This window comes from Chenopodium quinoa, unplaced genomic scaffold (genome assembly GCF_001683475.1).
Source record: "Chenopodium quinoa cultivar QQ74 unplaced genomic scaffold, ASM168347v1, whole genome shotgun sequence".
In the NCBI taxonomy this organism is placed as follows: domain Eukaryota; kingdom Viridiplantae; phylum Streptophyta; class Magnoliopsida; order Caryophyllales; family Amaranthaceae; genus Chenopodium; species Chenopodium quinoa.
In genome coordinates this window covers 684,414-696,921 of record NW_018742564.1, presented here as the reverse complement: position 1 = coordinate 696,921, position 12,508 = coordinate 684,414, and the positions used below count along the sequence as shown (strand labels likewise).

General features: G+C 35.2%; 1 protein-coding gene across 1 annotated transcript; it reads right to left on the bottom strand.

Annotated features, from left to right (window-relative positions):
- Window positions 1–781: 781 nt before the first annotated feature.
- LOC110720644 (bifunctional dethiobiotin synthetase/7,8-diamino-pelargonic acid aminotransferase, mitochondrial-like) lies at window positions 782–10,926 on the bottom strand. The gene is made up of 14 exons (XM_021899695.1): window positions 10,029–10,926; window positions 9,344–9,514; window positions 8,694–8,955; window positions 8,368–8,448; window positions 7,085–7,205; window positions 6,723–6,868; window positions 6,048–6,142; window positions 4,748–4,860; window positions 4,526–4,672; window positions 2,686–2,819; window positions 2,467–2,598; window positions 1,769–1,903; window positions 1,261–1,373; window positions 782–1,159 (listed from the first exon to the last, which is right to left on the bottom strand). Exons 1-14 carry the CDS (start codon window positions 10,670–10,672, stop codon window positions 967–969), a joined length of 2,487 nt encoding a protein of 828 aa, XP_021755387.1. The 5' UTR covers window positions 10,673–10,926; the 3' UTR covers window positions 782–966.
- Between the last annotated feature and the right edge of the window lie 1,582 nt (window positions 10,927–12,508).

Below are 12,508 nucleotides of genomic sequence, written 5' to 3'. Positions count from 1 at the left end.
TTAAGCAAAAACTTGTGTATCAATTTCATAACTCATCAAAAACTACAAGAATCATTTATTTGGACTAAAGAAAATTGTCAAAAACAGTATAATATTCATGAATTGTCAAGATATCTAATACTTCAACTGTATACAATACACAAATGTATAATGAATGAACAATACATGACAATTCTTCATATTATATACGTCAAAATTAAAATAATTGCTTGCGTTTGTTTGATTCAAATTATTTGGCCTTTACATACATGAACATGATGAAATTATTTTAATTTGATTAACTTATTTGAGCTTATTTTATCCGAAATTGTTTGCAAAATTGTCTTTATATATTTAAATTTATTTTGTTAAATTAAACTAAATTTGAATTATCTTAGCTTATTTTATTAGAAATAAGCCAAAAAAGATAAAAATGTTGAGACCTCGCACAAATTCATCCTTTGCAAAAATTTCTCTTTATCTAATGCCAATCAAAAGTTGAACAATTGTTCAAAACTTTTCATTACTACCCAAACCAAGAAGATTGGCAACATAAACTTGGAACATTCACATAAAATCGTCTTTTGGTAGGTTTATTGATCCGTTGAATAACTCAGATCTTTGGTAGTTCTTGACTTCTTGATACAAAGCAAATATTACATCAAATAATCCTCAAAGCAAGTACTCTTGCTCGAATATATTTTATAATTAACTCTATGGGATAAAGGCAACATACTATTGTGAAGTATGATTACCCAAGATGTAAAATCAGCCAAGAAAACCATAGTAATTGAACAGTAGATAAACCAAGAGTCAAGAGCTCAGATAAAATACTACTGTAAAATTGATTAGGGGAGGTCCTGCGGAAAAATAGCTCGACGCCAGGAACATTAAATAGTTGATGTGCAACAATCTCTGCCATCTATTATCTCTTACAAAATAACTCTAGCAAAAGTTTTCAGCTAAATGATGCATTAATCAGAAAGCTTATAAACCTGAAGACGAGTTACTCTTGTGAAACTCATCAATTCTATGGTATAATTTCACAAGCAATTGACTACAGGTAGTAGGAGAAGAGTAAGGTCCACACATTAGATAGATAACATTCCCCAGCGGCCTCGCGTATATGCCATCTTCACGAAGCTTTTGAAGAATAGATGTAGCTATAGTCGATGCATACCTATAAAGCAAGAATGTTTTGATCTTATTAGAAATACTTGAGGATGAAAAATTTATGAACTACTACGAAAAGAATCAAATGAAATAGTTCAATGATATTACCCAGCATTAGAACCATGAGTTTGGAGCTCCACTGCAAAAACTGTTCCCAGCACCATCAATCTTTTGATTTGTGGATGCATTGAAATCTTGTTAACAAGTTCTGCATCCCATATCTAACAAGCATATGTCCATGTAAAACACGTAAGAAAGAAAAAAAAAAAAAAAGATACTGGCTTGAGTTAAGCATAACAATATATACGAATATAATTGATTTGAAGAGCTATATGAGTTAAAACCAAGAAACTCAAACTATACTATTTTGTTAAACAAAGTTGATAAATTTTTCAGGATTTGCAAAGTGTTTATTTAAGACACTGATGACGTTAACCTTTGCAGGAAATAAAGTAAGTTTGATATAATATATCTAGTATATTAGTATAAATGATTGAATTTTTATTAATTTACAAGGTTGCTTCACATAGGCAGAATTTTAAAAATACACTTGAACAGACAAACACAAAATTAAAATTTGCAAAGCTACTCTTCCGATCCAAGAAAAGTTGCTCACCTCTTTGAGTGCTCTTCCATCAGGTGTCAAGTTTGGATTTTTCTTTTCATCTTTGTAATTCTTAATAGATTTAGCAGCAGCTGTACATCCCATAGCATGCGCAGAATACGAGTGACCATGCAAAAGCGCTTTCAGCTGAAAAAAGATATGCGAGCATTTATTTATCAAAACAGAAAATCATGGTTCAAAATTCACCCACAAAAAAGAAATAGAAAAGAAACTAGTAAGTTTACATGACTCGGATATTTATATCAGTACAGTAAATCTTAAAATTTTGATTTTATGTTTGGCCACATTTTTAATTAACTTGAAAAGTATGCCCTAAATATTGACAATTTGCAAGCAAAGGAGATATTATCATAGAAAACAAAGGAGAAAGTTATTACAGCAAGGGAATAATAGGGAAATTCTATTCTATCGTTGTGGACATACCCAGTACCCCCACCCAGTAATTTTATCAAAAATTGGAGGGAAAGTAAACGTTTGTTATACTTTATTTTTTGTTATTGTGCTTTCATATTAGGCGAACTCTACAAAAGCTTTACAGTTACTACAATCTCATGATCTCATCAATAGCATGTGTAATCATTTTTGAACTTCATCATTTCCTTTGCATAAAAACTTAAAAATTTTGTCCAAAAAAAAGAAGTATATAACAATAATAGAATACTCACATGCAGATATTTAAGCCAACTTACCTTTGAGTCGCTCATAAATGTATCGAAAACAGCTTCTGTTGCTAATGTAACTGCTAAAGGTATAATACCACCAGTCAGCAGCTTGGCATAGCAGGCTATATCAGGTGTACAATGAAGTAGCTCTGCTGCAGACTACACAAATAATTCAGGTCAAACATATTTCAGATAATAATTAAAAGAAAGGAGGGGATGAATAGCAGCAATAAAGTGCCAGCCAACCTCTACTCCCAAGCGCCAAAACCCTGTGAAAACTTCATCAAAAATGACTGGAATTTTTCGCTTTTGACACTCTCTAACAAGGATGCGTTGAAAAAGTGGATCAATCATATACATACCTCCAGCACCATGTATAACTGCAAAAGAGTTAATAGCCTCATCATTAGATATTCATTTAGCATGGCAAAAGCAGTATGAAGCTCTAGGATGAGTAAGATCAGATTAACCATAACAAGACCAATAAAATCCCTGAAGACAAGTATCATCAAATGCGCTTACGCTTCTTTACCGAAACAGGGGTGCAAAATTTTGGAACAGAAATATCTATACAACATAACAGATTTTATGTAAAGACATCAACAAATCCATTTAGAAAGTAAGAATCCCTTTGACATTCTCTTCTTGGAAGCACAAGCTAGATTTAGAAGCAGGACTCTTAAATACAACCTGAATAACTATTTAAGATCCTTTTCCTAATAATCTTAGAGGCTATCAACAACTAGAGCTTAAGGAATCTTCCAACTCCTTATGTGTCCAGAACATAAATATAATATGCACCAAAGTAATTCAATGTATTAGGGTCATAATTTTGAAATTATTACCTGATTCCAAGTGCTGGTTCAAATATTTAGTATTTCTTTGGAGTCAAAGTGTTAGAAAGATCATGAATTACCCACCAATTGAAGTTACTCGCTAAATCAATCACGATTATAAACTGACAATTTATCTTGGGCAACCCCAGTACCCTACCCTCCTTGAAGTTAAAGTGTTAAACTAAACGCAAAGCCACAAGGTGATTACTATCCATCCTTCCACCGTATACTCTCAACTTAATTATAATACTTTAACAGGCATTATTGGTCAGGTATTTTCATTTCTTAACTTAATATGTACTAGTCTACCCATCATCAATTCCATCCTGAAGTGTTTGACATCAGGTACAATACTCATGCCACTCTAGCCTCAAGCTAAAATCAAGGCAGTGCAGGTAAGAGGTGAGAGATGTCCCTACAATTATAGAGGCTGTTTCTTGACTTAAATGGCATTAAGTGGCCAGCAGCTTTAATGATTTTAAGAAGCACAGGACAAAATATTGATGGTGTCTTTCGGTGACAAGTGTTCCCGATAATCTTTTTAGTTGCATTTTTACTCAAGTTTCTAATGTTATTTCATCACAGAAGAAAGAAAACAGCACAATAGCATTGTGGCCATATGAAGTTTTAAAGCACACATTAGGCACAATATAAGAAAGTAGAGGAATTCAAGTTAAACTTTACTAGCACCAAGCAATCAAGTGTCGATCATTCGAAAAATCTAGAGCCAGTTAATATAAAAAAGTGGCCATTTACACTATGTTTGGATAGGAATATTTGGAGGTAAAGGGAGGAAAGGGAAAGTGAGGGATACAATTTCCCTTAATTGGATCAGACATAGGGAAAGGGAAGGGAAAGGAAATGGAGGGATCCAATTTCCTTCCCCATTTAATAATAAACCAAATCCCTCCATTGTTGGAGAGATTTGGAAGGAAAATGGAAGGTCACTCTGTCCCTCCCTTTCTCTTCCTCTTTTTCCTTCCCCTCCCTTTCGCTTCACTTTTGATTTCCATATCCAAACATAGTATAAATATTTTTTTTCTCCAATGCACCACCTAGGGGCTAGGGCAGTTCAAAATTAAAGTGTATTAAGTCATATAATCAAGCTAAGTTGTACAAACTAGATGTCATCACACAAGCCTTTAGAAAAACAGCAGCAGCTTAGAGGAAAAACAAAATAAGAAGGCACAGTTAAAATACAGCAAAGATAAACTACTAAAAATAAAATATGTAGTCCAGTATAATCTTGCCTGGTTCAATTATTAGAGCTGCTATCCATTTGTTCTGTTCACTGCTAGAGAATGTTGATAATTGCTTTGATAGATAAGATGCATAACTTTTAGAAACATCAGATGTATCCCTGCTCTTTGAGAAAAGTTCATCCCGTGATTCAAAAACTGCACAAATTGTTGTGTGTAAGATACCAATATAAAGCAATAAGAGAAAATAAACCAGAAATGCCCTAAACTTACTCAAATCATCCTGCTGATGTCCTTCTGAAAGTTCATCAGGTAACTGAATATTCCATTTTCCACATTGCATGTACAAAGTTGGTGGATCCACAAAAAGGCCTCTGCCTATGTACCTACAGAAACCAAACAACAATTACATTACTAAATAACAGCTGGCATTGGAGCAGGAGAGGGGGGGACCCTTTTGGGAAGCTGGCACTGGGGAAAGCTCTAATGCAGTTTGTTAGCAATTCTACATGAGCCCTAGTTGGGATTTAACCCCTTGGCCTCACAAGCTTCTAGCACTAATAAAAAAAAGCAACTATACATTTACCGAAGAAGGTGGGGAGGCTAACATGACTGAAGGCATTCAGCATCCACCAAATTAACACTTTCGTGTTTTATAGACAACAGATTGGTTAGGAGTAGACAATTTGCAGGGTTGTAGCACAATCCCTTGCTGGGGGGAAATTCTCAATATAATGACAGTCAAAATATAAAAAAGTGTTCGAGAGCAAGAGCACATAGCTTGTTTAACTAATTTATAAATGGACATAGGGTTACCAGCGGCGGTCGAATGTACTTTTCTCAGAAAGACAAAATTTAAGATGGCAGATAGAAAGACCCAGGTCAAGACCACCCTTCAACAATTTTAATTAAATTTCCTTTTTTGATGAAGTTTGATTTCCTAGAGCTCTCTTCCACTACGTATATCTCTTTTAGGCTCTTACCTATATATTAGAAAAGCCTGTTCTGCTCAAGTTACCTTAAGTATCCAGAAAAATATTGAAAGACAGAAAATAAAGAGACCCAGACGGCCAGGCCAAACCTTACGCCCTTTCACCAATTTTGGTCAACTCTTTGCGAGGCCGGATTTTCGAGTTGCAGTAACAGCTTTTTCACATAGAATGGCTGCATACAATATCCTAAGCAATGTTACCCAAATCGCCCAAGATGCTCGTGATGTATGGACTGCTTGATTAATTAAATTAAGATTTCAAATTGATAAATGGACTGCTTGGCCCCTCTTAAAAAAGTGGGACATGTGAAATTTTATTGACTTCCTGTAAACTGTGAGGCTGTGAGCGTGTGACAAGTTACAAGCAAGCTGAACAGACAGAAACGTCTTTTTAAAAGAGGACATATAAGCCACAAAAGATTGATTTTTACCAGGAATATAATGCAGGAAAAGCACAAACACAAATATATAGAAGGAATCAGGAATAATCAGAAATTGGAAACAATTATTTACATAGAAAAGAACCAAATAAAATACATGCAACTAGATGTACTCTTAAATTCTTAATTCCATTCAGCATACCATGGTTGCTGGAGAAAGCCTGTGAAGGATGATGGTGCCTGTGCTTCCATTGCACCCAGAGTATCACCATGATATGATCCATTAAGAGCCAATACCTGCTTCACATAAATTGGAAAGAGCAAAAATAAATAACCACTGATTTAATCACCAAAACAAAAGAAAGAAAAGCTAAAGGTCAAACTTCGAGAAACTATTTATCAACAATTTAAAATAATTCATAAATATTCATGTTGGAGTTGAGCACATGTACCTAAAGAAAAAATATAGAATATAATGGTATAGCATTTTCTTCTTGAATATGGAGTATAAAACAAAAATGTATGATCATGAGCTCCACTGAAAAAGAATCCTTTGTTTATTTGATCCATTCAGGAACTACTTAAAAACATGCTTCATAATATGGCTAAAACAAATTACCGTCGGATGACTGCAACTTTTACTGATCTAGACATACAATAAGTAGAACTGACAGATGTTTGTTGAAAAATACAAAGGCATGTTAAAAAAAACTATCCTCTTCCACCCTTCAGTTTCACCTCAGTGTCTCCTCAGTTTTCTCTTTAGTAAACTTTTCCACTTGGATGTAATTGAAGAGCAGAATAAACATAAACAAATTTCAATCAACAATAAGCAAACATCTTTAAGTTGATAAGAAACAAACGAAATAGAACCCACCCTAAACTCTATGGATTTCTCAGAATTCTGGTCAGAAATATCCACAACTGCTTCATTATCATGCAAGAATTTGCGAAATGCCATCTTAAGGGCAACTTCAGTTGCTGTTGATCCATTATCTGAAAAGAACGTCCGAGAGGCCCAACCTGTAAAGAGCTAATTCAGATAAAGTAACTGGTAAAACTGACATGAACAGAATAAGACACATGGCATCTCAGCTCGGTGTGGAATCTTTTTAAGTAAACACATATATTTGAACAGGAACAAACAGCAGAAGAGTAAAGCTAGCTGTGGAAAAAATGAATCACACTGAGGACACATTGGCATTGCCATGCAAAATTATATATATAAACCAGGATCACCTTTTCCAACTCCTTCCAGCAAAAGCTCTGCACATTCCAACGCTGGTTCATAAACATTCTCAGGAAACATCACATGCCCATATCTTGCAGCAGCGTAACCCATATCTCTAGCCAATTCAATCTAAAACAACCTAGATTAATAAACAACATTAAAGAACTTCCATAAAAACAACAACAAAAAAAAAGGTACTACATCATATCATGCATCTTAAATTTATTTTTAGTTTGCACATTGACTACATTTATACTTGACATACACCAACTTATACTCCAGCAGTCCAACTTCTAGTTGTCTTCCATTCAAGGGTGCCTAAAATATGACATTTCATTTCAATCATAATCTCTTGAAATTTAGCTACTTATGCTTTTATTGGAAGTACATTTCAGAGATGTAACTATATTTTTTAACTTGTTACCAAAATATTGGGGACAAAAAATTTAAGATTCAGGAAATCAATAAAATAAAATAACCAGAAAATAAGGAGAAAGGGGGCATTGATTGCTAGATTTTACATTTTGTCCAATCATGCATCATTCATGATGCTCTATATGTACATCAAGTTGGAGAGGATGACTCTAATAAGTAAAAAAAAACCCCTCATTACTCAAATTTTGGTAGTGCTTCTATATAGGTATTATAGTACTAATATATTCAGGATCCTTCCAGTACACGGTTTAAAGCTGTGCTTATTTCAACTTTAAACAAAATCTGCTCCAGTCTAGTTTAGTTAGAAATCAAAAGTGCCTTGAGGTAATAGGATTTCCTTGAAGCATGATCTGGAAGGATCAACACTGATGATATTCAGAAGTGGCCACAAATCACACAAGGTAATTTCTTCATGGGTGTTTGGAAAAGGAAAAGAAGTTAGTTTGATGATGTGTTTTAGAAGACAATATCATGACAAGCCTAACTTTTGTATTGAGCGGTTTGCCTGAGTTCCATACAGATATTTAACAGTTAGTTATATACAAATATGTACCAAGACTCAAATAGTAAATTCAGCATAACTGTACTATTTTATAAAAGATACTCCTATCCTGCTTCAAAGGCATCCAGTCTCCCAGGTTGCTACATGTATTTACTCTTTTATCCAAAAAAGAAAAAAATAAAAAATAAATTTTAAAAAAAAAAAAAACATACAAAGAACAAGGAAGAGTATAGCTATTAAAGAATTAAGTCATAAAGCAATATTTACAAGTAATAATCACTAATCAGTCTTTACTCTCAAATGGAAAAAAACAGAAGAAAAAAATTGCTTAATCAAAGAGCAGAAAACTATAACCTGTAAGGCGGCACTAGGTCCTTGAGTCCACCAACTAGCACAAGCATCAAACTGTTGAGTCATGACATTGCCATTGTCAGCCTGAAATTACAAAAGATGAAAATGTTACTTGAAGTAGGAAAAAAACTAACAGCACCTACGCCAACCACATGTCAAAAGGGGAATGAGTTGCCAATAATTTATATTAAGATGAGTTAACGTTAATATAAATCGGAGACTATACATATCAATATAGCCCACTTTAACTACTTGTTGAGTCGTTGGTGAATATTAAAGAGTTGGGATTTATAGCTTAAGGACCATAAACAAGATAAACATATATCCACCTTGTGAACTGCAAAGTTTTCACCACAACGGGAATCTATTACAGTGACTTTTTCTTTAGGTACAAACTGATGCTGCGTAAATGGCCACCATAGGATGTCTCCTGCCATCTTTCGCAAGTCATGCAATCGCTTTACTCTCTCAGAAAATGCTGACAGCATTATTTGCTTCAGGGAAGCAAATACATCATGGGATTCATCAAACCATTCCATCAGGTCATCTGATAGATCTTGTGGAACAGGTGGCAATACAAGAACTGGCAAGCTAAGATAAATTCACACCATTAACAGAGAACTAGCTCAACAGTTATGGAAGAAAGCATGAATACGTCAACACAAGTCAAAGACTTATTAACCTTCCCGAGCATCAATTAGATATGCATTAAAACGAAATCCTTAATTATTATGTCTAGAAATGAAATTAACATATCTAGAAATCATATGATATAAAAAGGAGTAATTCAAAGATATTGAAAAAAAAATAAGCACTCTCCTCCCTCTTCCATTGTGCATCCATGAGAAAAAAGACTTAAAATAGAGAGAGACCCTACAGGCTCGTCAAAAATCCACACAATAGCTATACCGATGGCCAAAAAGTGGTTCAGTTTGCAGTAGATTAACTAAGATATAAATAAAGTGTCCTCACATATTACCTGTTCTGTAAATAAGACAGCAAGGAGCCATCATTTGCAAGGCCATGATTTTCAAGTACTACAGCTACCACGTCATAGCCTCGAAGCTTTAAAGTTTCATATGCAGAAATTGTCCCAGAAATACCACCTAGCCTTCCATCTCCGACAAGAACAGCAGGTGTACGAAAAGGCCTGCAGATAAGCAAAAATGCTAAATCAATAGAGAAGCTAATTGACAAAAATGATCAGATTCACAAGATATAAGAAACTCCTCAGTTATTCCTTCATCTAAACTTCAAGGAGAGAGAGTGAAAGATATAAAATGGAACCAGAGATTGCTGCACATTTAACAATTGAAACAACTTGGCCTATTGTTTATGAATAAGCATAAAAATACTGCTTCATCTTTATAACAGTATCACATAAACAAACTATATAAATCATCTTGAACGAACAGCTAACGACAAACGTTTCATCTTAAACTAGCATTTCCATAGGAATGGACATTGATTTTTCTTACAAATTCATTCTCATTACCACCATTTAATACTACAATATCAAACAACCATAATAGTTTGACATTACCCTAAAATTCTAGCTCATCAAAGCCTAGTTCCAAAATGATTGGGGGTCAGCTAACATGAAAGGAAATTCTTGCACAAAACATCACATAAAAATCAAAACTATAGGATAAACATTAATGTACCTGTAAAGATCACATTGAAGAGTACCAGAAGGTCCAGGACTAGCAACACCACCAGCAGTTTCAATCAAACTCCAACACTCACTCTTCTCCTCACCCTCTACTCCCATCCACAAGCATTTCTCCACCATTTCCAACACCTCTTCATCCTCCACACCCCCACCTTCTCTCTCCACCGCCAAATGCGGCGAAACCGCCTCGTTCCACGCACACAAAGTCCTACAAATCAGCCTCTTTTCCCTAAACCCCATCTCACCACCCACCTCCCTCTCTTCATAATCCCCGTTAACCTCCTTCGCAGCGGCACCCGACACCTTAACAAGATGATTCGACGCAACAAGAGAGAATTCAGCGCGACGACGAAGGAAGAGATCACAAACCCTATTGAAAACGAAGCGCGAATCGGAATCGGAGGGAAACCCAGTTTGAACAGGCTTAATGTAGTGAAATTGAGATGGGTTTTGGGATTCGAGGACAGAAGAAGCGATTCCTGCGGAAATTAGGGTTTTGCCGAGGTTGGTGTTGGCAGCCCAGATTGTGTAGATTGGGTGAGAGAGAGGGAAGGAGGAGATGAAGCGACAATGGAGGCGGAGTGGAGTTGAGGAGAGAGAAAGTGAGGTTTTGAGGAGAATTGAGAGTGTTTTCATGGCGGAAAGAGGAGAGAGAAAATGGGAGAATTGGGTGGAAGTGAAGAGTGAAGAGTGAAACGGCTAGCTAGAAAAGATAGAATTTTTTGGTGGAAAAAGATTTGGTCTGGTGGTCCGTATTAAACTGCGTAATTGGGTGGAGTATTGAATTGGTAGTTGAATGGGTAGTTGGATACTTGAATGGGTTATGGCTTGAGGCGATGGGGCTGAGATAACGAGGAGTGCTATGACCTTTTTTTTAGATCGGAAAGGTACATGGTTTTAATGGTAAAGGTCTTACGAACAAATGGCAACGCTCATTGTGCGTAGGGTATATCTGGTTGTATATAATTATAATTACAATTGCACATTAAGCTACATGTTATTAGTTCTCTCATGGCTGATTTGAGGGCTGCAATGCTTCACGTATATGGTGGAAAATCCTCTTTGAAAGCATGCTTTTTTTATATTTAAAAATTCGATGCATACGCAAACACATACATTCTACTTGAACACGAGAACGTTGTTGAAATCCAGTCAATCTACTAGCTTAATGAATTCGCTCTCCATCTATCTTTTTCTATGTTGGTAGCCTCTTACTAATCAAACATGTGATGATCAATAGGCCAATTCAATTTGGGATTGTAGCACGTTTTTCTAAAGCACTACTCGTAATTTGCTGGCAACATATCAAACCAGCCATCCCATGATCCATCCACCAACTAAAAATAGTAATCCTTTTCTACTACCAGTGTTGTACTGAAGTCATAAAATTTGTAGGCTATGAGCTTCATTCAAGGTTATCAACTGTCCAAGCTTTAATTGATCTGGTCGCATGGATTCCATGATAGCATTTTTAAAGTGATGAATGAGAATTGGATGGTAACCTTATTAACATAATGACATTAGGCTTTTTTGAGAGAAAAATATGGGCTAATACGAAGTATAAGTTTACCACCATTTTTTTCTTACAAAATAGCCTACTAAGGTTATCAATCTTATCATCCAATTCACATTTATCACTTTAACAAGAGAAAGGGTTTTGATATAGCTAGGGAAGTTGGGGTTTGGATTCAATTAATTGGATTAGTGAGTGTGACCATTACTTCTAAAATACACCCTTGGTATGAACCACGCCCTTTCAACATATTATTAATCTTGAATGGACTCATGAGTGTGACGTATTATATATAGGGCTGGCAATCCCTGACTCGACCCGATATCCCGACCTAAAGTTACTGAGAGAAACCCGTACCCAATCTGACCCGAACCCGAATTCGACCCGATTTGACCTAAATTTCATATTTCATAATAATATTTAGTTTTACACTATTTTTTATAGTTTCTAAGCACAACTCGAAATCGACTCAAAATCTGACCCGAACCCGACCTGCTGACCCGAATTGTCACCCCTAATTATATATCAATATTTACATGGGTACATAGTGCAACTTTGGTCTTTGGTGCTCCATCTACTGCTCTAGCCCACCCAGGCCATACGACATAAGCTATCATACCATAAATTTTAAATGGATTCATGAGTGTGACTGTCAATGCAGATAATTTCAATGACGAACACATTAACATATTAGTAAAAATCTATTATACAGATAAAAGACCAAGAGCATGAGTACTTGCAATTAAATTTGTACCTTTATTTTAACCTAAATTAAACCTCGAGTCCAGTTGCGTGATTTGCAAACCAATGTTCTTTGAACAAGAAGAATAAGAAAAATTATATTTAGGATATCTGGAAGTGTTCAACGTTATTATTGAAATAAACTTTAAATTTAATATTTTGTTTTGTGACTCATTTTATAAAAACTTGTCCTTAAGCTTGTTCATGTTCAAGTAGGG